The sequence below is a fragment of the Nycticebus coucang genome, chromosome 4 (genome assembly GCF_027406575.1).
Source record: "Nycticebus coucang isolate mNycCou1 chromosome 4, mNycCou1.pri, whole genome shotgun sequence".
NCBI lineage: Eukaryota > Metazoa > Chordata > Mammalia > Primates > Lorisidae > Nycticebus > Nycticebus coucang.
In genome coordinates this window covers 90,558,170-90,577,464 of record NC_069783.1, presented here as the reverse complement: position 1 = coordinate 90,577,464, position 19,295 = coordinate 90,558,170, and the positions used below count along the sequence as shown (strand labels likewise).

At 49.3% G+C, this 19,295-nt stretch overlaps 2 protein-coding genes across 9 annotated transcripts in view; one reads left to right on the top strand and one right to left on the bottom strand.

Moving 5' to 3' along the window:
• Window positions 1-5,745, top strand: part of GPAT2 (glycerol-3-phosphate acyltransferase 2, mitochondrial) — a 75,283-nt gene extending 69,538 nt beyond the window's left edge. For 5 of the 8 annotated variants that reach the window (XM_053590204.1, XM_053590205.1, XM_053590206.1 and 2 more), the window contains 15 exons: window positions 286-419; window positions 728-827; window positions 919-1,131; window positions 1,531-1,653; window positions 1,822-1,904; window positions 2,226-2,344; window positions 2,913-2,983; window positions 3,057-3,315; window positions 3,406-3,554; window positions 3,707-3,784; window positions 4,262-4,393; window positions 4,477-4,597; window positions 4,681-4,746; window positions 4,989-5,044; window positions 5,410-5,745. In XM_053590204.1, coding sequence (XP_053446179.1) covers window positions 286-419; window positions 728-827; window positions 919-1,131; window positions 1,531-1,653; window positions 1,822-1,904; window positions 2,226-2,344; window positions 2,913-2,983; window positions 3,057-3,315; window positions 3,406-3,554; window positions 3,707-3,784; window positions 4,262-4,393; window positions 4,477-4,597; window positions 4,681-4,746; window positions 4,989-5,044; window positions 5,410-5,526 — 1,821 coding nt within the window. In that variant the 3' untranslated portion in view covers window positions 5,527-5,745. The remainder of the gene's footprint in view (window positions 1-285; window positions 420-727; window positions 828-918; window positions 1,132-1,530; window positions 1,654-1,821; window positions 1,905-2,225; window positions 2,345-2,912; window positions 2,984-3,056; window positions 3,316-3,405; window positions 3,555-3,706; window positions 3,785-4,261; window positions 4,394-4,476; window positions 4,598-4,680; window positions 4,747-4,988; window positions 5,045-5,409) is intronic. The other 3 variants (XM_053590207.1, XM_053590210.1, XM_053590209.1) reach the window with 3 other exon arrangements.
• Window positions 5,746-5,853: 108 nt separating this feature from the next.
• On the bottom strand, window positions 5,854-18,251 carry LOC128584962 (fumarylacetoacetate hydrolase domain-containing protein 2A). Its single transcript, XM_053590201.1, has 8 exons — window positions 18,084-18,251; window positions 15,184-15,434; window positions 13,841-14,057; window positions 8,214-8,273; window positions 7,775-7,937; window positions 6,419-6,527; window positions 6,207-6,294; window positions 5,854-6,081 (listed from the first exon to the last, which is right to left on the bottom strand). The coding sequence occupies exons 2-8, from the start codon at window positions 15,426-15,428 to the stop codon at window positions 6,019-6,021; spliced, it is 945 nt and encodes a 314-aa protein (XP_053446176.1). The 5' UTR covers window positions 15,429-15,434; window positions 18,084-18,251; the 3' UTR covers window positions 5,854-6,018.
• Window positions 18,252-19,295: the final 1,044 nt, after the last annotated feature.

The following is a 19,295-nucleotide window of genomic DNA, read 5'->3' as shown; positions in this document are numbered from 1 at the left end:
CCGACTTTCTCTTTATGTCTCACGGTCCTGCTCCCATGGGACTTCCTCTAATGTCTTTTCATCATGGTCTTAACAACCATTACGTCAATTCCGTGTTACCTTAAAAGCTGTCAAAAAGGCTCCTCTACTTTTGGGAAATGTGCTCAGAGGAAGAACTCTTCAGCTGAACCTTCACTTTTTCCCTTCCTCTGGGGGTGCCCTGGGTATGGAGATGCTGGCTTTTGGCTTCCTGCGGCTTCAGGGTGAGGGCAAATTGGCACTTCCCTCTGGCTCTCTCTGGAGCAGGGCTTGCCGCTCATCCTCCTCTCTACTCACAAGTCCCTACTGGATGGGCTCCTGCTGCCCTTCGTGCTGCTGTCCCAGGGCCTGGGTGTGCTCCGTGTGGCTTGGGACCCCCGTGCCTGCTCCCCTACCCTCAGGTAAAGTTTTGTGCCCCTAGACATACATGGGAGGAGTCTCAGGCTGGGGCAGGGGTGTGGATGGGGGTGTGCTGACAGCAGCTTCCCAAAGGCCCTCTTCCTTGCCTCTCTACTCCTGGCCATATGCCAACCAAGCCCTGGGGGCTCAGAGGGTCTGCCACAGGTCCCAGGAACATGGCTGGCCTCAGGGTGTCCAGGTGGAACACAGGCTCATCCTTGGGGGTGGGGGGCAAGGCTCTCACTAGCCCCCAGACCAGTTTCATTTCCAGAGCCCCTTCCCTAATCAGGCTCTGCCTTGTGCCCCACAGAGCTCTGCTAAGGAAGCTTGGAGGACTTTTCATGCCCCCAGAGGCCAACCTCTCCCTAGACAGCTCTGAGGGAGTCCTTGCAAGGACTGTGATCCATGCGGTGAGTGCCCCCAGTAGTGTGTATGGACCCTGACAAAGGGTTCAGGAGTCTGTTCTACTCTGGCCTTGACATCCACCTCTCCCAATTCTAGGTCATGGAACAGCTGCTCATCAGTGGGCAGCCCCTGCTCATCTTCTTGGAGGAGTCCCCTGGAGTCCAGGGGCCACGGCTGTCAGCACTGGGCCAGGCCTGGCTGGGACTGGTGGTGCAGGCGGTCCAGGGGGGCATTGTCCCAGATGCTATGCTGGTGCCTGTGGCTATTACCTATGACCTGGTCCCAGATGCACCATGTGAAATATATCATGTGAGAGACCCTTCTGTTCCCTGGGACCTCAGTTGGACACCAGCTCCAAAAATGAAGCACAATATTATGTCCTATGGCTGAGTCCCCCTTAGGGCTGGGGGCAGGGGTAGTACAAAGGAATGCTCTCCACACTTGTCCTGTGGCACTTGTCAAGGCTATTACCATCGTCTTATGTCATCCTCAAAAGACCATGCTACAGAGGGATTTTTTCTTCTTTCATGGATGAGAAAACAGGAGCTTAGTAAGCCAGGGCATGTATCCTATTGGCCCTGAGATAAAGTTGAGCAGGCTGGGACCAGAGGAGACCTCTGGAGAGCAGGATGGGGCAGCCAGCTCTGATGCCTTCCTGAGAGCAGTGCCGTTGGTGAGCCGGTGCACTCAGTCTCTCCCCGCTTACAGGCTTCAGTTCCCCTGGGGCTATGGACAGGAGCTCTGGCTGTCCTGCGGAGCCTGCGCAGCTATTGGGGCTTCAGTCCCCGGGTCTGTGTCCGAGTGCATCTAGCCCAGCCCTTCTCCCTGCAGGTATGGAGCCAGCTGGGCAAAGCTGGGAGTACACGGGGGTCTGTCTTGGGGCTTCTGGCAACCTGGCCTCAGAGCCACTGCAGGGATTGTCTTGCCTACCTTATATGTATTGTGTGCAAGTTTTCTGGTGGACCAGAGCAAGCCACCTAAGAGGCTTGTCCTGGGCAGGAATATACCATCAATGCCAGGAGCTGCTGGGGCAGCAGGCAGACCCTGGAGCAGCTGCTGCAGCCCATCATTCTAGGCCAATGGTAGGCATAAGGCATGTGCGGGTCTCAGGCAAGGTAGGTAGCTCTTCAGCACCAGTTTGTGTGCCTGCTGCTGCTTCTCCCAGTAGACACAAACACTTAGCAGCCTTCCCTCACTAAATATCCTTGGGTCATCTAGAGCAGTAGCAGGTGCTCACTTAGTCAATAGTCTGAGTGTGGGGTATGGTACCTGGGCCTGGAAGGGAGCCATCCCCTGACCCAGGGCTGGGATTGGGGAAACACCTTTGAGAAAGCCCTGGGCTTCCCCACAACTATTTTTTAGGATTGGTCCCTTCATCCTGTGATCTGTGTCTCTATTCCTAGTACTGCTGTCCCAGACACTGAGAAGGAGCAGGAGTGGACCCAAGTAACTGGGCCCCTCCTGGCCCTCAGGGAAGAGGACCAGCTCCTAGTCAGGAGACTGAGCCGTCACATCCTGAACGGTGAGGGGGAACTTGATCTGTGCCTTTTAGGGTGGGTCCCTGAACTGTCCCTTTCTCTTTGGGTCACCCAGTCATCAGAACCCTTCCTTCCAAGTGAGTATATGACCTGAGCCACCCGTCTTCTGTGGCACACTTGGGACATCTGAAGAAGTATGGAACTCTGAGGAGGAGGGCAGCCAGGGAGGGCATGAGGGAGCAGCTAAATGGGTATACTGTATACAGGCTCCCCCACTCCGTAGCTGAGAGTTGGGATGCAGTTAACCAAATGGAGTCATGGATGCCAGGGGCCTAACAGTGCTGCAGAGAGGGCTTATAGGATTCTCAGTATCTCCCCTCTTGTGGTGGAGGTTGTGGGTTTGTGGGCAGATCTCTAAGAGATCTAAGGAAGGTCCCCAAGCTTGTGACCCAGCTCTCAGCATGTATGTGATAAATTCTACTTTTCTGGGGCTGCTTTCTCCCTCCCTGGGGTGGAGTTGGTGCTTTGTGGTTGGGAAGACCTACCAGATGATGGAGGAACCTGTCTTCTGGGTCTCAACCCCTGACTAGCATTCCCCCACTCACACTGCAGCCAGCGTGGCCAGCTCAGCGGTGATGAGCACAGCCATCATGGCAACACTGCTGCTGTTCAAACACCAGAAGGTAGGACATGGTGTGGTGGGGACCTGGGTGAGGGGTTGCTGCCCTCGTGCTCAGCCCTGCTCTGCCCACGCAGGGTGTATTCCTGTCGAAGCTCTTAGGGGAGTTCTCCTGGCTGACAGAGGAGACTCTGCTGCGTGGCTTTGATGTGGGCTTCTCAGGACAGCTGCGGTGTCTGGTGCAACACACGCTGATCCTGCTGCGAGCACATGTGGCCTTGCTGCGTGTCCATCAAGGGGACTTGCTGGTGGTGCCACGGCCTGGCCCAGGCCTCACACACCTGGCACGCCTGAGTGCTGAGCTGCTGCCTGCCTTCCTAAGTGAGGCTGTGGGTGGTGAGTCCCAAGGGCTCAGGTTGGGTGGGATGTGTGCATAGGGGCAAGTGGAATAGCTCTTTTTTCATGCCCAACTCCCTTTGACCCCAGCCTGTGCTGTGCGGGCGCTGCTGGCAGGCAGAGTGCCACCCGAGGGGCCTTGGGAGCTGCAGGGCATAGAGCTGCTGAGCCAGAATGAGCTGTACCGCCAGATCCTGCTGCTACTACATTTGCTGCCACAGGACCTGCTGCTGCTGCAGGTCAGGCCTCCCCCACAGCCCACATGGCCCAGGATCTTCCTTCTTCTCTTGGGGCCAGGAGGTGGTAGGTCTGGCCTTTCCCTGCCTCTGGCCAGGCCTTTGCCCATGTGCCTGGCTCTCCTGAGGGCACACTAGTGCCTCTTTCTCCCCAGCCCTGTCAGTCTTCCTATTGCTACTGTCAGGAGGTGCTGGACCGTCTCATCCAGTGTGGGCTCCTGGTTGCTGAGGAGGTAGGCAGGGCAGGTAGAAAAAAGCCCCTACCTAGGAACTTACCTTTTCCAGCCCCCTGCCCTGCATGCCAGCTGCTCTAGTGTCCTCTTCCCTGTGTGTGCTGTGAGGATGGGCAGCTCCCTGGCCCAGTGGCAGGGAAGCCTAGGTCAAAGCTCTCTGCCTCAGGATTTCAGGATATGACCACATCTGCCCTTGGCCCATACTTATCTCCCCAGAACAGGATTGGCTACCTGTACCTGTAAGGTTCTCTGCTCTCATCATTCCTGCCCCCACATTTCTTGTCCTTGAGGGTGGGTGCTCAACTCTCACCCTGAGAGTTGGCCCAGCAGGTGCTATTCCCTGGCATGGATCTTGGCATTCTCTTGTGTGACCTAGGAGGTCTGCTCTTACTGGTTTTGCCCTTCTATACCTGGTCTGGGGGTGAGGGTTGATCCCTGGCCAGCTTGTCAGGAACCAGTGGCTCTACTGACCCCCAGACCCCAGGCTCCCAGCCAGCCTGTGACACAGGGCGACAGCGTTTGAGTGCAAAGCTGCTGTGGAAACCAAGTGGGGACTTTACTGATAGTGACAGTGATGACTTCGAGGAGGCTGAGGGCCGGTACTTCAGGGTGTGTTGGGAGAAGGTACCCCAAGAGGGAGGCTGTAGGGAGGGCACTGGGGAGCTGTCCTCACCCTGGCCTGCCCCCTCCAGCTCAGCCAGCAGTCGCGCTGCCCGGACTTCTTCCTCTTCCTCTGCCGCCTGCTCAGCCCGCTGCTCAAGGCCTTTGCACAGGCCGCCTCCTTCCTCCACCAGGGCCAGCTGCCAGATACTGGTGAGGCCCTCCCTTCCTTTGCAGTCCTCAGGTCAGGCTCTGCCTGAGAAGGGCCCTGGGTGTAGGTCTTCTCTCCCCTGCAGAGTCAGGCTACAGAGAGCAGCTGTTCCAGTTCTTGCAGGCTACTGCCCAGGAAGAAGGTATCTTTGGTGAGTACTGAGCAGCCAAGCCAGGCTCTTGGAGATGGGTGGGTTTTACTGATGGCTGCTGCCCCCTGCTGGCCAGTTACAGCCCAACTTCAGGAAGAATGGCTGCAGCGTGGAGAGGGTCTTCCCTTCAGTCTTGAGCCCTATCCCTGGGTTCCTTCTCCAAAAAAGAGGAAGAGAGAAGCGTGTACTCAGTGGCTCCTTGCCCTTGCTCCCTAGAACCTTGACTTCTTTCTCCTTTCCAGAGTGTGTGGACCCAAAACTTGCCATCAGTGCTATCTGGACCTTCAGAGACCTAGGGGTGAGAAAAGCCAGTGTCACCATCCTCCTGTCCCCCTTCCTACCTCCTGATAGAGCTGCCCAGGGAAGCCCAGCTAAGTCCCTACCACCCCACGGGACTGGCCCTGATGATGCCTCACTAAGACCCTAGGACTTGCCTGCTATCTCCCAGGTGTGGGTTGGAGAAGGCTGGATACTTTTCTTGCCCCTTTTAGTCTTCTAAATAACTGCCTTGTTTTCTCCCAGGTATGAGGTATCAGGGGTGGTTTGAGACGAGGCTGCATTTGCATGCATACTGAGACCTAAGGGAGGTTTCCAGCTTGACCCTCTGGGCTATGAGCACAATCCTTGAGCTGAGGGCACTCATAGCTCATCTCCATGGCCTAGGTTTTGCAGCAGACACCCAGCCCTGCAGGCCCCAGGCTCCACCTGTCCCCTACTTTTGCTAACCGGGACAATCAGGACAAGCTGGAACAGTTCATCCGGCAGTTCATATGCAGCTAGAACTCTAAGGTGTAACCTATGCTCCTTAGCCCCAGAATGTGGGGCCTCCTTAGCCCCAGAATGTGGCTGTGTCCTACAGCCAGAAGACTGAGAGGAGACTGCAGACCCTTAGCTGGACTATAAAGTCTTTGAAAATTGACTTTCCCTTGCTGTCTCTTGCATTCTTCGTTGTGTGATAAATAAGGGGACTGGATGAGTCATCTTTTCCAAGCCCATCAGTGTTTTTTTGGTGTGTGTGTGTATTCTCTCCTCCAGCCCCAGAAAGTGACCCATCTCATCCCTGAAGCCAACCCTAAAAGACAATGAACAATAACAGAAGTCAAGCTACTGCTCTGGTTTAACAAGTTTATTGAACTTTTTTCCCTTTCTGCCTAGATGAGACTTGAAGGGCCAGCACCTGCCCACATCTGGCATCGGGCCTTTCCCTGTGCTGGGCTGAGTGGGAATAGATGCCCCCTTTTTGTCCTAAGTCCAGGGCCTGTGCAGGAGCCATCACACCACCTTGTTGACAATGACACCTAGTTCTTCGATCTCACACTGGACTTCATCTCCCTTCTGTAACAGAGCAGGCCATGAGGGTTTCAGCCCTTTAGCCCAACACACGTACAAACACAGACCTGAATTTTCAAGTCTCCAAGGTCTTAGGGGGTCCTTGCACCCATTTCTTTTAGTTAACCTACCTTGAGAAAGACAGGAGGCTTCCTGAATACACCAACACCTGGGGGGGTCCCAGTCAGGATTACGTCCCCTGGGTATAAAGTGACAAACCTGGGGCAAAGCAAAAGGACCTGGTAAGACCAGGGGCCACAACCAGGAGTGGCAGGCTCAGCTCATCCTCCAGGAATGTGGGAGGGTGGGGCAGGGCTGGCCAAGGCAGCTCTGTCCCACTTACTGGGAGACCCAGGCTATCAGTTCTTCGGTCTTAAACACCATCTGGTTGGTGTTGCTGCTCTGGACCACCTCTCCATTCACTCGGCAGCAAATCTTTAAGTTGTGTGGATCTGAAATAAAAAATACCTTGAGGTTACCCCTTTTCTTCCTCTCACACTCCTCCCCATATTTACTAAAACAAAACTATAAGAGGCTTCTTGATTTGCCAGATAAAAGGGCTTTGTGCCCATGGTGACTCCACGCTCTACCCTGGAACTTTCTGTATAAATATTTGCCTTCCTGCATCCCCAGCACCAGCAGAGTACCAGGTAACAGTCACATGGATAAGTTGAGATGCCCCAGCTCTAAAGGGGGAAGAGAAAAATGGCTACTGTTTTTGCTTTGAAAAACAAAAACAAAAAACCCCAGATGTATGTCTACAGCAGAGGCTGACACCTGTAGATACAAAAATGACTCAGGGTCTATAAAGCATCAGGGTGACAGCACAAGCAATGTCCATCAGAGTGTTCTGGCTAACTAGCAAGTTTAACTTTCCCGGTGGCAGGCTTTGTGTTCCACACCTGGTAGAACAACTGGAACACAATTTGACTTCAGAGGACTCTGCTGCGAAGCACTGGGGCCCTCAGTGTGGCTCACTCGTGGACATCTTCCCAGTGCTATGGGTGGCTGTGCTCTGCTCTTAGCCACTTTCCTCCTGGTACTCACTGTCTTTGCTGCATTTGGAGCTTTTCTGTTTACACAGTGGCTGGGTGAAGTCCCATTGCTCTCATCTCCCTTATTTTTATTTATTTATTTATTTTTACAGCTCACAGCAACCTCCAACTCCTAGGTTTAGGCGATTCTCTTGCCTCAGCCTCCCCAGTAGCTGGGACTATAGGCGCCCGCCACAACGCCCAGCTACTTTTTTTGTTGTTGTTGTTGCAGTTTGGCTGGGGCTGGGTTTGAACCCACCACCATCGGTATATGGGGCCGGCGCCCTGCTCACTGAGCCACAGGTGCCGCCCTCATCTCCCTTATTGTGGAAAATACCCAGGCCTGTGACAGCCATTCTCCACAATGCTCAGGGCCAGCTTTGCCTCCCTCCAACTTAAAGACTGTTCCATAAAGTGGCAGCTAGAGGAAGCCTGACCCAACCATAAGTTCATTGGTGTTCTGATTCACTTTCACATCCTCTGCCATTGTGCTCCTTGTAGGGGGTGTGGGGATGATGCCTGAGGCTGAGAGACTTGCCCACTATGGAGTCAGCAGTAAGAGGGCAGCCAGGGCAGGTGAGCTCCATGTATACCTGCACCTGCACTGCTGGGGTGCTGCTTACTCGTGTAAGGGCTGGTGTGTGTGGCAAAGACCAGGGACCTACCTGTTACACTGTCCTTGGTCACCAAGGCAGGGCCCAGCGGGCAGAAGGTGTCGAAGGTTTTTCCCAGCAGCCACTGCTTCCCATTGCGTCTCATTTGCCAGTCACGAGCACTCACATCATGAGCCACAGTGAAGCCAGCCACATGAGCCATAGCATCTGTGGCCTATGAGGGCAGGGGATTTGGCCATGTAGGAAATTAGATCACAGGCATCGACCTCTATGACAAAGGATCTCAAAGCCTTTATTCCACATTAGTAGCCAGAGATAGCCAAAGGTGGTGGGCGAGGGGCAAGGCAGCATCAGGGAGCAGGTAGGCTGACCACTTCCCAGTGCCAGGACAACTGATAGCCCTGTGCTGGAGACAAGGTCAGCACTAGGAGAAGCAGGAGCTGAAGCCTCTGCTCCACTCAGGCCTGGGAACCCACCCCTCCCACCTTACCTTGATGTATTTGCCCTTCTTCCCAATGACCACAGCCAGCTCCACCTCCCAGTCCACCTCCTGTAGGGTAGGAGAAGAGCAGTGAGCTGCAGTGGCTCAGGGGCCCATTCCTGTGCTGAGAGGCTGTACACTGTAGCTCAGGGCCTGGGCCTCATACAGCAGGGCTCAGGTGCCGCCCACATTTGCAATCACCACAAACCAGAGGAAGCAAATGGTGGGAGGCACAACTTGTAGACATGTAGATTTTAGGCAGTGGGAGGCAACATCATTGGATGCAGGCACAGTTCCCACACTGTGACTGCAGAAAATAAACACCTATCTAGGGGACTGAGTTTAAAAGTCACTCTGGAGGCTCAGTGTCCATAGGATGGTGGTTACAGCACCAGCCACATACACTGAGGGTGCCGGGTTTGAACCTGGCCCAGGTCAGCTAAACAACCGCAACAAAAAAATAGCCAGGCATTGTGGCAGGCGCCTGTAGTCCCAGCTACTTGGGAGGCTGAGGCAAGAGAATCACGTAAGCCCAAGAGTTTGAGGTTGCTGTGAGCTGTGACGTCACAGCACTCTACTGAGGGTGACACAGTGAGACTCTGGCTCAAAAACAAATAAATAAATAAAAATAAAAGTCACTCTGGATACTTGCCACAAAAGATGAATACTGAGAAATAACAGCTAGCAGTATACAGCCTTACAATGTGCCAGGTACTATTCTAAGTGCCTCAGTGTAAACTCATTTTAATGACAAAGAAAAGATCAACATCCCAAAATCAACATGAGCAAAGGGCTTGAATAAGCAATTCACACAAAAAAGAGGAAATATACCTGGCCACAAAAACATGAAAGAATGCTCAGCTTCTCCTATAATCAGCAAAATGCAACTGTAAAATATTTACTGCTCCTAACCAGAGTTAGTGTAAGTACACCTGGCATCTAGATGTTGGTCTCTAATACCATTCACCACTCAAAAGAACTGGATTCCCTGAGAAAAGGGCTCATTCCAGGTCCAAGACACAGAGTACAAGACGAGCCTAGATATCTTGTCCAGAAAGCAAGGAAGTGCTCAAAGGGATGGGGATGGGAACCAACTTGAAGGCCCTTCACTGGCCAAATTGAGGTCATCTGAGTAGCAAAAAGAAGGTAAATGATGGATTACGACCAACAGAATAAAAAAAATCTAAGAATTCACAGTAATACTAAAGGCACGGGAGTAAAAATGGGAGGGAGGCATCTCTTCATAGAAGCATGCCAGCTAATAAAAATAGAAGGTATTATAGAAAAATCATCTCTCTCCAATCCCCAGTGAAATAATGGGATTCAGGTAAGGATGACCACGGGACCCTGGATGAGGAGCCATAGGGTAATAAGATGATCATATGGTCTCAAACTACTACCCATAGAAAGGTTATTAATAACAACAATGGAAATACATCTCCACAATGGAGACATTTAGTGTACATCAAGTAAACCAGGTGGTCAAACCCGGACATAAGCCGCTCAGTGGGGTGCAATGGGAAGTGTACATCTCCTGTGTAGATCTCTTGACAAAAATGCTTAAGCTGAATCTAATCATGAAGAAACAACCAGACAAATCCAGAGTATAGGACATGCCATGGACAACTTGACTGTATTCTGTAAGAAAAAGGCAGGGCTCAAATGCATAAATGTATTCATGATCCTTATGCATATGACTTAATAAAAGGAAAAAAATAAACTAGAAATAATCTGGAAAAAAAAAGAAAAAGGCAGGGGAATTGTTTGAGAACAGGCATTGGAAAACCTGTTTTTGCCTAGTATTTACTAACTGGCTCTTTAAGAAAAAGTCTGTGGAACTCCATAACTAAATATATGTGGCTTTGGTTGATCCTAGATCAACAAATAATTTTTTTAAAAAGCTACCAAATTTAAAAAGTCATCTTAGGGGTAATTGGAAGTATTCCTGACTGGGAATTGGGTTAATTGGACTATACATTAGAAATTATTCATGTTTATTTTCTTAATTGTGATAATGGTATTATTGTCATGCAGGCCATTGTCCTTATTCTTAGCAGATGCATATTTAAGTTTTATGAGTGAATTGTCTTAATGTCTACAACTTACTTTTTTTTTCTTTTTCTTTTTTTTTTTTTAATATAACATGTAGCTACATAATTTGTTTTTTTCCTTTCAAAAGACTTTCAAAAGACTTCAAAATATCCAGGGAGTTGCACTTGTACAAAAAATTCAGCTTTTCCTTTATCAAATTGTACATCTTAATGTTCTTCTCATACTACCATAATAATTAATTAATTAGACCTGTCTTTGGGAAATAAATTTGGGATGAAAAAAGGGCAGATTAGTATCCTTCCTTACTCATGCTCTGAAGGACTTGTTATAACACAAATTCCTGGGCCACAACCCCAGAGTTTAGAATTCAGGTCTGCTTTGGGGCCGGAGTATTTGCATTTCTAATAAAGTTCTCAGGTGATGCCCCTGCTGCTGGTCGGGACGCCACATGTTGAGAAGCACTGCATTAGAAGGTAGAAACGGCGAGCTTGGAGATTGGATTCATTGGATAACAGGGAGGGAGAGGCAAACAAGGAGGATGTATGCCCAGGTTTCTGGCTGGAGCTACAGAGGAGAAAGTGATGCTATTTCCTGTGTGTAAAGTACAGTATGAAGAACAGGTTGCAGGGACAGCCAGTTGAACGTAGATCCTACTGAATTTAAAGATATCTGCTCAATTATATGCCAAAAACAGTTGGTTTTTTTTGTATCTAGGGCTAAGGAGAGGGAGCCTCAGAAGTCAGGTAGTTTATGTGGGCCATGCAACCTAGGGAAACAAGGTACTCAGACACAATCATCAGCTGGAGCCAAGTAATTCAGGTTCAGTTTCCAGTTGCTCGATGTGAAAAGCTTGGCATCAGGATTTATTTGGGAAAGCTGCTTGAGAGGAAAGTTTTGAGGAGAGACTAAAGGCTGCAGATTAAAAATGAGTCCGTTTCCTGATAGCTCTGAAGATGGGAGACAGCTCGCATTTAAGGCTGTCGGTGGGGGTTCTGTGGCTTGTTTTCTGCGTTTTGTATAGATGGAATCTTTCTTCACCCAGGCTGATCTTGTCAAGGTGCTAAGATCATAGGTGTGAGCCACTGCACCTGCCTTAGGGGCCTCCTCACAGGTGTGAGCCACCGCACCTGCCCTGGGGCTCCTCTGCTGCCTCCAGGCGAGGTCTGCAGCCTCACTTATGCTGCTGTGTTCCTTTGTCTCTGGGCTACCTGGGGAACATTCTAAAATGCAGGTTCTTAGGCTCCACTTCTAGACTGATTGACTAGATGTGAGGGTGGCCTCTGGGAATATGGGTTTTAGATCAGCCAAGTTTGGGAAAACTTTGCTCTAAAAGTGTGTTCTGTGAATATTCAATGTGAAAAGTACTCTTAGCTACTTTTAATGCAAAGGAAGTCCTACCTTGGAATTCTCAAGAGTTACAGCTCAGCTGATGAGAGGTGATATGCTAAAACTAAGCCTAATGATGGAACATTTTCCATAGATTGCTCATTAAACCTTTGGTTAACTTCTTGTGAGTAATTGAGAAACTGCTCAGATGAAAGAGAGACTGAGTTCTCTAGGTGGTTAACAGAGAAGGTGGTTAACTCTTCAGTGGAATTAACATCACTTTCTATTTCTTACAAGGACTTCCACCATTTAACTTTCTCATTTGGAAGACTTGAGACATAAAATGCAGATGTTCACATCTAGAAATCTGGCTGAATGAAAATTCTATCTTTCCAAAAATATGGTACATTTGCTCTTATTCAATGTACACTTCACCCATTGGCCTAATCCCTGAGTTTTTCTTCCTTTTGCTGCTTCCTTTATATAATGATCAGCATTTTTTAAATATAAGGAATTAGAAAACATTAAACTTACAGAATATTAAGTTTGAGAATAAAACAACCATTTTTTATCAAAATTTTAAACCATCCTAGAAAATTATGAACAATATTTGTAATAATTTTGTTTATAGGATATTCTAGATCAGTGGTTCTCAACCTGTGGGTTGCGACTCCTTTGTAACAATGAAAATACAGCTCAGTGGAGGCGGAGCAAGATGGCGGCCGAGTAACAGCTTCCTTGCATCTGGGCACCGTGAATCTGGGGAGATAGGACTCCAGGCATCTCTGGCTGGTGGGATCTGCCTATCATCACCCCTGTGAACTGTTTTGGTGTCTTTGGACTTGGCACTCAGTTGAACTGCCTTGGGGAGAGCCTGAGCGGGAGTGCGGAGAACTTTGGCCGTTGTCTTAGGGCCCCAGTCTGAGATGCTGAGCCAGACGGAGTTAATAGTGTTTGGCTGTGGGTCACAGGGAGCCATTGTGAGCAATCTGCCCCGTACAACTTACTTTCAAAGGTTCTCTCCTCGCCTGCCCCCTAAAAGTGTAAGTGTACATGTGGAGGGTGGGAGAAAGCTGGGTGCCATGGATCATGCCTACACTTTGGGAGGCTGAGGCAGGAGTGCTGGCAAGGCCAGGAGTTCAGCCTGTGCAACAGAGTGAGACCTTGTCTCTTTAAAAGAGAGACAGAGAGGAAGAAAGGGAAAGGCAGGGGGAGAAGGAGAGAAAGCACAATGTTAACAGTGAAATCAGTTAAGAGTATGTGAGTGTTCATTGTACTATATTTTCAATTTTCCTATAGTTACAAGGCATTTCTGAAATAAAAAATTGAGAGAAAAACTAAGCAGTGTCAGTAAGGGTACTTACCCTGCTGGTGGAGGTATAAATTTTCTTTCACAAAATTTTTTAAGGTCAATTTGGCAGAATTTTTCAAAAGTTTTCAAAATACTGCCTATACTTTAAAATAATACACCATTCAAATTCTAAGAGTTTATTCAAAAGAAATAATCATGTATTAATGGATGTGCAAAGACTTTTCTACATAAGGATGTTCAATATTTACTTATAAAAGCCAAAAAGTATCCAGAAATAAAGGACTAGTGAATAAACAGTGGCCACTGGTACAACAGAAAACTACACTGTAACCCTAGAATATTTAACGGAATGAAAAAATAATGGAGTCTTAAGTAAAAGGTAAGTAATACATATATACACATTAAAAATACATACAGGAAGAGAAGATATACCAAAATGTTAATATTATAAGCCCTGGGAAGTGGAAATAAAGGTGACTTTTAATTTTTTTATGTTTATCTGTATTTTATTAATTTTCTTTTTTTTTTTTTTTGTAGAGACAGAGTCTCACTTTATGGCCCTCGGTAGAGTGCCGTGGCCTCACACAGCGCACAGCGACCTCCAACTCCTGGGCTTAAGCGATTCTCTTGCCTCAGCCTCCCGAGCAGCTGGGACTACAGGCGCCCGCCACAACGCCCGGCTATTTTTTGGTTGCAGTTTGGCCGGGGCCAGGTTTGAACCCGCCACCCTCAATGAAGGTATATTACTTTTGTAATCAGGAAAAGATGGAAATTAATTTTTTTGTCTCCAAGGACTGTGTTACTACTCTATGTATAACCAATCCCTTGCAGTTCCTGTTTAATGCACTATTAAGCAAGAGGTGGCTCCTGTAGGCTGAATGGAGAGCTCAGAGCATTCTTGTGATGGGCCCTAGTGACTCAAGAGGACAGTGGGGGTGGCACCAACCTGGCTCTCAGGTGGGAGGACGATCTCATCATAGGGCCCCACGATGGAGCTGGCGAACTTGCTGAAGATGATGGGCTCCTTGGGCACAGGCACATTCTGTTCTTTGCAATGGTCCACATAATTCATGCCCACACACACCACCTTGTCTGGCCGCGTGACTGGGGCCAGGAAGATCACCTCTGACCGTGGTAGGACTGGCAACTGGGCAGCCAGGGCTCTATAGGGACCAGAGCAGGTGAGAGGGGCTCACTGGGAGCAGGTTGGCAATCCTGTGGCAGGCTGGGGAGATCCTGCAGCAGCTACAAGATTTGCTTTTTTATATTTTCTAGATCTATCACCCATCAGAGTCAGGGTGAAAACAAGCCCAGCTATTGTCCTTTGATATGAGACCATTGTTGATTTCCTTTCTGCCTTAGGTAATTCATGTCCATGTAAGAGAACTAAGAAGATACAAATGGGAATAAATAGAAAGTTCTTTTTCACCCCTTCTGGTCACCATGTCCCCCCTAGCTCTACACAGCTATTCTGTGGATACTCTTCTCCTCATACCCTTTTGTACGTAAAGACCACATGCTATCTACACCTATTTTAGAGATCTCTGCATAACAAAATATAACAATATATAGACAGCTTCCTCTTTTTTTTTTATGGCTGCACAGTTCTGCACTATAGAGATACACCTAATTTGCTAATGACACATGGAAGTTGTTCCCAATCTTTGAGGAGTATGCCAGTATGAGGATATACTGTCAATGATACTGTGAGTTGCAAAATATTTGTATTTTTTCCAATTTAATAGGTGAAAGTGATATTTTAAAGTGGTCTTAATTATTGTTCATCACCTCCTTAAACTAGATTCCACAGGGCTTCCAGCTTCCGGGACACCCCGACCTAATTTAGCTAAAACCCAAGAACCAAATGTTAGGGAAAACCTCTTTGTAGTCCTTTCTCCTCTGAGGAGCTGGGAGTCTAAATCCTTCTCTTGGGTTCCCAAGATGCCTTTTAGGACCCCTAGTCCCAGACTCAGGCAGGCAGGAACTTAATCCCAGAGAAGGCAGTAAGAGGAAGTAGATAGAGTTCTGGCTCCAGAATCAAATATGTGGCCTTGAGATAATCACCCTCCCTAGGACTTAGCTTTTCCCCGTTGTAAATTGTTGAAGATGTTGGTATATAAGATTTCTAAGGCTCACTAACCGAACGGGTGAAAAATGAAAAAGGGGTTACCTTGCTCCCTTACAAAAGAACTACCTGCTGATGCTATTTCCTAGAGCAGGGACAGGAGTAGGAGAAGGGAGAGGGGGCCCAAGGCAGCTACTGCAGGATTGTGCTGCCTGCTGATTTACCTTCTTGCCACTGAAAGGGTGGTCTCTCCCTGCTCCAAGAACTGCGTCATCGTCTTGGGGAGTGTGGAGTCAAAGGCATTGAGGTTGATGACCCCTTCACCATTCCCCAACTCCAGGCCCAGGTGAGGCCCCACCAGGTGGGGTGCCTGGAACTGCACCAGTCTCATATCTCTGGAAGATTGAAAGGGCCACTTCTGAACCTGCAGCAGAGCTGTGAGCAGCCTCCTTCTAACAGAGACCAGCATCAGAGCCTACAGAGAAAAAAGCAGGACCCAGGGGAAAAGGATCCCAGAATTATCATCAGGATCTCTGAAATTCCTCAAGCTGTAGCCCAAGTCCCTTCACCCCATTAGCCTTTCCTGGCATACCACATGGGCAGTAGTCCACACCTGTAAGTTATTTCACCCTGCTCTACTTCATAAGGTGAAATATTTATAGAGAAGCGACTACTTCATGCCAAGTTCTAAGCCTGTCTCAGGGATTCCAATGTTCCTTCAACACTGGAGGAAGTGTTACTCTTCAACACAGTGTAAACTTTTACACTGCTTGCCACTGCTGTAGCCATAGGGGAAACAGTGGAGGCCAGAAAAACTCAGCCCTGACATCCTCCTTGCAGGGTAGACAGAATTAACAGCTGATGTAAAAGTCAGCTCTTGGGACTTGTGCTGTGAAGATGATCAGGGCTCTGCCCCTTGTCTAGTTCCTTGGGGAAGTGATATGAGCTGAGTGGGGCTAGGAATTAGCTAAGAGTGACAGCCAAACATGGGTAAGTGGCCACTGGTGAAAGTGGCTTCACAGCTACCATAAGCAATTTTAAAAATGCTGTTACTCTTACTTAAAATGCTTTCCATTGCTCACATGATCAAGTCAGAACCTCTCCCAGGCTATCCCAGCTTTCTATGAGTGGCCTTTCACCTGCCACTCTGGACAGTAATTATTTAATATCTCTTGCTAGTGCACAGGCTGCCTGAAGGAAGAGGCTACAAATAGGAGGGTCTATGCCTTACAGGCATCAGTTGGCTGTCTCCAGCCTAGGTCCAGGGGCCATGTCTGACTCTTTCACTACATAGCACTGTGCCTGATACACAAAAAGCTCTTGGTCACTCTTTGTTGAAATGAACAAATGATAGAAGCAATGGCTTGACTTTTCACTGCTTGGGAAAGCTTAATGATTATCAACCTCAAGAGATGTGGCAGAAACTATCAACAGGGCTCAAGTCGTGTTTTGAGACCAAGGCTCCACTTAAAGACAAACCCCATTCTCCTGTTTTGTTCTTTTTTTTTGGAGACAGAGTCTCACTTTGTCACCCTGGGTACAGTGCCATGGCATCATAGTTCACAGCAACCTCAACCTCCTGGGCTCAAGTGATCCTCTTGCCTCGGCTTCCCAGGTAATTGGGACTACAGGTGCCTGCCACAAAGCCTGGCTATTTTTTTTAGAGATGGGATCTCACTCTTCCTCAGGCTGGTCTCCAACTCCTTAGCTCAAGCAATGCACTTGCCTCAGCCTCCCAGAGAGCTAGGATTAAAGGCATGAGCCACCGCGCCTGGCCTCTTGTTTTGTTCTTAATCTAAGTCTGGCCTCCATTTCTTGCCATGTAGTCCCTCCCCTGCATGGTTTTGTGTTTTTAAAAAGAGGCTTTTATGCTTAGAAATGTGGAGATAGCTCTCTGAGCCCCGGAGTCTTGGTTCTCCCCTGGATTATTCAATGTGCTGTATTTACCTAAAGATGCAGGTCACCACTGTCCTGGCCCACAAGTTTGACCAGAAAACTGGGAGCTTTGAGTCCTCTGCCCTGCTATCTTACACAAGCACTAACTACGCCATTGTCAAAAGTCTGTTCAAGGCAAAGTCCGTGTACTCAGACATTCTGTACACTAACAGTAACTGCTGCCGCTGAATGCCAGGTCTTATGTTAAGTGCTCTACCTACAGTGTCTCAGAATACCAGGTCTTATGTTAAGTGCTCTACCTACAGTGTCTCAGAATGCCAGGTCTTATGTTAAGTGCCCTACCTACAGTGTCTCAGAATGCCAGGTCTTATGTTAAGTGCTCTACCTACAGTGTCTCATTTAATTCTCTCAACAATTATGGAAGGCAGGTACTATTAATCCCATTTTACAGATGAAAAAATTAAGGCTTAGGTTAAAGGATTTGCTCAAGGTCTCAGGGACACAGAGCTAGAAGGGGAAAGACATTAAACTCAAATCATCAATCAAACTTGGCTCACAAGTTTGACCAGAAAACTGGAGGCTTCGAGTCCTCTGCCCTGCTGTCTTCTACAAGCACCTGCACCACAAAGAGCCCTTTTGCCCAGGTTGTGAGAAGTAGGAAACTGTAGTAAGAGATCCTCCAGAGACCTTAACTGCCGTCAGCCACGCCTAGCGAAACTGTGGGCGCCCTCTAGAGGCTGCCGCGGGATAAGGCTGGTCACTTGCGCTTCAGAATAACCCCAGGCCCCAGACTGCGCCCTTCCCATGGGACAGTCATGTGCAGACTCATCCCATCCTTACAGCAATCCCCTCGGGTGGAACGCCCCATCTTAGAAGGGGACAATGGGACTTAAAAAGGTGAAGTCACGTGTGAAGGTACCAGTCAGAAACTGGCCCACTACCTCTGTAGTAACCAATAGACAGCACAGGCCGAGCTCAATCCAACTCTGAATGAGTGGCGTGAGGTGGAAAGCCTCCCAGCCTGAGACATAAGTTTGCACGTGGGATTCCATCCCACCGTCCATTCGTCTGGAACCTATCCTAGTCACTCAGTTTCCCTACATGTCCAGCTCTGTCCCCTGCAGTCAGTGGCGCTCACAGGGCCATCCCCTTCCGTGTGGTAGGAAGCAGCCAGGAAGCTGGGTCCAGCCCTGCCCTCCACGCGAGGCCTGCACCAGACCCAACCTACCTGACCGTGGCGGCCGGTCCTATCGGGCGCCCGGTACTGTAGGGTAAGGGCTAGGAGGGCCGGAGGCCAAGGCCAGAGGGCACCTGGGCACTAGTACCAAGGACCTTTGGCACCGCTCACCGCGGCCGGCACAGGGTACCGCAGCGCCTGCGAACCCGCTCGTCTCCTCCAGATCAGACACCAGAGAAGCGGGCGCGCCCTGGTGACGTCACAGGACGGCGGCCAATAGAAGAGCGCCTAGTCCCTAAGCCAAACCCGGGAAGACAGGCCCGGCGCTGGATGGTAGGCGGTCTCTGCGACGTTGCCGCTGGCCTTTTGGCGTTGCTGAGGGGCTCAGTCACTCTCCCGGCGACCCTCCTCTTGCAGGATCCTGTGGGTGAGTGCTGCCTGAAATTTTGCCCCCGGACTCTTCTCGGGCCTCACTCCAGTCTGGGCCCACCGTTCTGGTTTGTTAGGCAAAAAGTGGTGGAGACCAAGTCATAGCATGCTGGTGACAAAGACAAATATTTTTGTCTCCTAACACGTAACTGAGGAGCGGAGGGATGGTTGCGTCTGTTTTACTGATGGGGCAACTGAGGTCAGAAATGTTTTGCCCAAGATGGACACAGTGAGTACTGGAGCCGGGTTCCTTGACCTTCAAGCCCAGCTTTTCCCATGCACCCTCTTCAGCCCTGTCTTCACATGCACTGTTTTGGTGCAGGGTAAGGTAGTGACATACTGCAGGTGGGATCCCACGTGCATAACCTCCAGCAGAAAGCAAGTATTCAAGTAGAGAAGTTCTCCAGGCCTCTGAAGACATGAGGGGCTCAAGACAAGAGGCTCCCCAATTAATCGAAGACCAGATCATCAAGGGCTTTAGTTGTCCCACAAAAGAGTTTACACTTTATCTAAGTATGCGGGAGACCATTGGAAGGTCCTCGCTAGGGGTGCATGGCCAGACTTGTAGAAGTTTTTCTCTGGTCACTCCTCCAAGGAAAGGTGTCTGGGAAGGAATGGTGTAGGTGAGAGCAATAGTAGTTTGGTGTAGAGGAGATGAGTGTCCAGAGATGTTCAGGAGGTAGGACTGGTAGCCCTCAATGATAGGAGGTGGAAGTGAGAGGGAAGGAGATACAAAGCCGACTCTTAGGTCTCTAGCCTGGTAGATGGCTGTGCCATTCATGGAGATAGGGGTTCTGCAGGAGTGGCAGATAGGGAGAGGATGATGAGCTCAGT